The 3,596-nt window shown below is 42.3% G+C and overlaps 1 protein-coding gene across 1 annotated transcript; it reads left to right on the top strand.

The window, feature by feature from the left end:
* The first annotated feature begins 598 nt into the window (after positions 1-598).
* LOC118936765 (gastrula zinc finger protein XlCGF49.1-like) lies at positions 599-2,645 on the top strand. Its single transcript, XM_036933983.1, has 2 exons — positions 599-1,105; positions 1,909-2,645. The coding sequence occupies exons 1-2, from the start codon at positions 838-840 to the stop codon at positions 2,430-2,432; spliced, it is 792 nt and encodes a 263-aa protein (XP_036789878.1). The 5' UTR covers positions 599-837; the 3' UTR covers positions 2,433-2,645.
* Positions 2,646-3,596: the final 951 nt, after the last annotated feature.

Genomic DNA, 3,596 nt, shown 5'->3' with positions numbered 1-3,596 from the left:
AATGTGGAAAGACCCACCTTATTGGTTAATATTCACTGTAGTAGAAACATCTGTTGAGTTGGTAGAATGTGGAAAGACCCACCTCATTGGTTAATATTCACTGTAGTAGAAACATCTGTTGAGTTGGTAGAATGTGGAAAGACCCACCTCATTGGTTAATATTCACTGTAGTAGAAACATCTGTTGAGTTGGTAGAATGTGGAAAGACCCTCCTCATTGGTTAATATTCCCTGTAGTAGAAACATCTGCTGGGTTGGTAGAATGTGGAAAGACCCACCTCATTGTTTAATATTCCCTGTAGAAACATCTGTTGGGTTGGTAGAATGTGGAAAGACCCACCTCATTGGTTAATATTCACTGTAGTAGAAACATCTGTTGAGTTGGTAGAATGTGGAAGTAGGTTTTAAATTCATACTTATTACACATCTGCAGTTGTCTGACTATTATATTATTATTTAATGAAAGAAATGTAAAAATGCACTTTTTGTCTGGAAATAAAATAAACATTTATCTGCGTTAACCACTCCAGTCAACAGATGGCGATATGCGTTTTTCAGGCGATGCTATCAGAGTGACGTATAATGTAGTGGACGGGACGCTTCTTCAACAACATCTAGTCAGCCACCTCGGTAGCTTCCTAGCGGAAACGTTCAAGCTGTTCAGACTGCTTCGGTCCATATTTACTTCTGTATTTGGAACATAATTCTGTCTTTTAACTAGTTTCCCCATTTCATGTCATATTTCCGTTTAGTCAGGTAACGGTAGCTGGCTTGATAAATGAGCCTATCACTAGGCTAGTCGCTAACTAGCTAGGTTAGCTGGCTAACATCCCCGACCATGAGCTCAGCAAGCTACTGCCCTCCTGCTAAAAAAGAGGTCTGCTGGAAGGAGGAAAAAGGTATTTGGCTGAACGTTGTCGTGAAAGAGGAGAATGAAGAGGAGGATGTCACAGTAAACGAAGAAGTCGAGGGTGAGGCTGTTACACAGAAAGAAGAGGAAGAAAACGATTATACTTTTTTTGGAGTGAATGAAGGAGAGATAACTGTCATATTGAAGGAGGAGGAGAGGGAAGAAGAGAAGGAGACAGAAGATCTGAGTAACACCAGTAAGTCCTGTCTTGAAAATAGTTGTTGAACTGATACGTGGTTTTAAAACGGCATTCTACTCTAGTTCTGAGCTTAAATGCCGTTTTTTAATGTAGGAATTGATAAAGCTACACTGTAAGATGTGAATACCATCAAGAAGCTGGCCAACAACAAAACTTTAACAATGGATTTGCACCCAAAATCACAACTTAAATGTCTCACAGAATGGACTTGCCTTCATTCAATACTGCAGTTCCACTGTACTAAACTGGAGGCGATTTCCAGCCCACCGTTGACTGCGGTCAAGTGAGCCGACAGTCGCAAAACGCGGTCAGGCCATCTGCTCTTCGGTTTCTTCCTGAATTTGCGTGCGCGAATACACTTTACGGAATGGCGTTTTTTCAGGTAGGGAAACTGAGTTGAATGGACTCTCATGCACAGGTATTCGAGACGATGGCTACAAATCATTACAAACAAACCGTTTGAAGCACACTTATTCAATCTTCCATAATAAAAATGATACCAAATCGTTTATTTAATTTTCGTGTTATCATAAAGTACTTTATCATTGCTAGAGTGTCAAGCGTAGGCTGGACTGGTGTAAACGCTACAACATACAATGACATTCTAGACCATTCTATAGGCCTCTCTGACTAAGAATCACACAGAGACCTGCATTTTGTAGTGGCTTTAATAACACTTGTGAAAAGTGACTTCAGGTGATTGAGGGATCTGGTCTAGATTAAACGTCATAGGAAGTTTTATCATGTGGAGGTTTCATTCAGGTCTCTGTTTAATTAAATCATCTGTTTGTCTTTGACAGGAGAGAGACCAGACTCTCCTTCTGACAGCGGGAAGAGTCCTTCAGGGAAACCAGACCCCGAGACGTCCAAACCAGCAGGACGACATCACTGCTCCCAGTGTGGAAAGAGTTTTACTCAGTTAGGGAGCCTGAGAACACATAAGAGAATACACACTGGAGAGAAGCCATACCACTGTTCCCAATGTGGAATGACGTTTACCCAGTTAGGGAGCCTGCAAACGCATGAGAGGGGACACACAGGGGAAAAGCTTTTCCAATGTTCCCATTGTGGAAAGAGTTTTGGCCAGGTAGGAAACCTGAACAAGCATGAGAGGACACACACAGGTAAGAAGATGTACCGCTGCTCCCAGTGTGGAGAGAGATTTACCCGGTTAAGGTACCTGAAAGAGCATGAAAGAATACATACAAATACACAGGAGGAGAAGACATACCACTGCTCTCATTGTGGAAAGACATTTTCCCAGTCAGAGAACCTGAAAACACATGAGAGAATCGAGAGGCTGTGTTCTGACTTGTGTTTTTGACTGAGAATGTGTGTGTTTGTTTGGGCTGTCAGACTTGAGTTCACTTCGTATAATGTTAGTGCACTATTTTTAATTGTGATTAATCCATTGTCTCAAAGGGTTAAAAACACACTGAAAACATCCAAGATACATACTATATACAGCTAAAATCTACAATGCCATGTAAACACAAGATGACATTGAGGTTAAATAAAGTGTGATTTATCAATGGAACATATTTTGACAGGTCCACTGTGTGTCTCTGTAGAGTCATAATATCCATAACAACTAGAGGTCAAACAGGGAGATGGTTCCATTCATTTTCCCCACAGGGCTGTGTTTTGTTTAGACTCACCCTGGTGTGATGTTTTGATAACCATGTAAACCTCTCTGGGACAAGGTGACTGAGGACACAGTGTGTTGTCAATTTATTGTCATGTTTTTAAAATGGTATGACTGCCTTTATTTTAGCTGGATCCCAGGAAGAGTAGCTGCTGCCTTGGCAGGAACTAATGGGGATCCACAATAAACCCCAGGAAGAGTAGCTGCTGCCTTGGCAGGAACTAATGGGGATCCATAATAAACCCCAGGAAGAGTAGCTGCTGCCTTGGCAGGAACTAATGGGGATCCATATTAAACCCCAGGAAGAGTAGATGCTGCCATGGCAGGAACTAATGGGGATCCATAATAAACCCCAGGAAGAGTAGCTGCTGCCTTGGCAGGAACTAATGGGGATCCATAATAAACCCCAGGAAGAGTAGCTGCTGCCTTGGCAGGAACTAATGGGGATGTCTCTCTCTACTCTCAGATTCGAAAATGCTAATTAGCATCAAAGTAGACAACATGCCTACAAATCCCTGCAAGCTCCTGCAATTCATCTCTAACCAACACATTTCACAGAACAGTTCACATAATTGTCCATTGAAATAAATGTTGACAATTTAATCACTGCTACATTAAGGCCTGATTGGTGGAGTGCTGCAGAGATGGTTGTCCTTCTGGAAGGTTCTTCCGTCTCCACAGAGGAAATCTGGAGCTCTGTCAGAGTGAACATCGGGTTCTTGTTCACCTCCTTGACCAAGGCCCTTCTCCCCCGATGTCTCAGTTTGGCCGGGTGGCCAGCTCTAGAAAGAGTATTGGTGGTTCCAAACTTCTTCCATTTAAGAATGATGGCGGCCATTGTGT

Source organism: Oncorhynchus mykiss, chromosome 10, assembly GCF_013265735.2.
Source record: "Oncorhynchus mykiss isolate Arlee chromosome 10, USDA_OmykA_1.1, whole genome shotgun sequence".
NCBI classification, from domain to species: domain Eukaryota; kingdom Metazoa; phylum Chordata; class Actinopteri; order Salmoniformes; family Salmonidae; genus Oncorhynchus; species Oncorhynchus mykiss.
Note: the sequence above shows the minus strand (reverse complement) of the source record. Positions and strands in the feature narration are given on the sequence as shown.

Bases quoted from the DNA above. Each gene is read 5' to 3' on its own strand.
- LOC118936765 (XM_036933983.1), top strand. From the start codon at position 838: ATGAGCTCAGCAAGCTACTGCCCTCCTGCTAAAAAAGAGGTCTGCTGG. The intron at 1,106-1,908 runs GTAAGTCCTGTC...TGTCTTTGACAG, and splicing joins AGAAGATCTGAGTAACACCA to GAGAGAGACCAGACTCTCCT.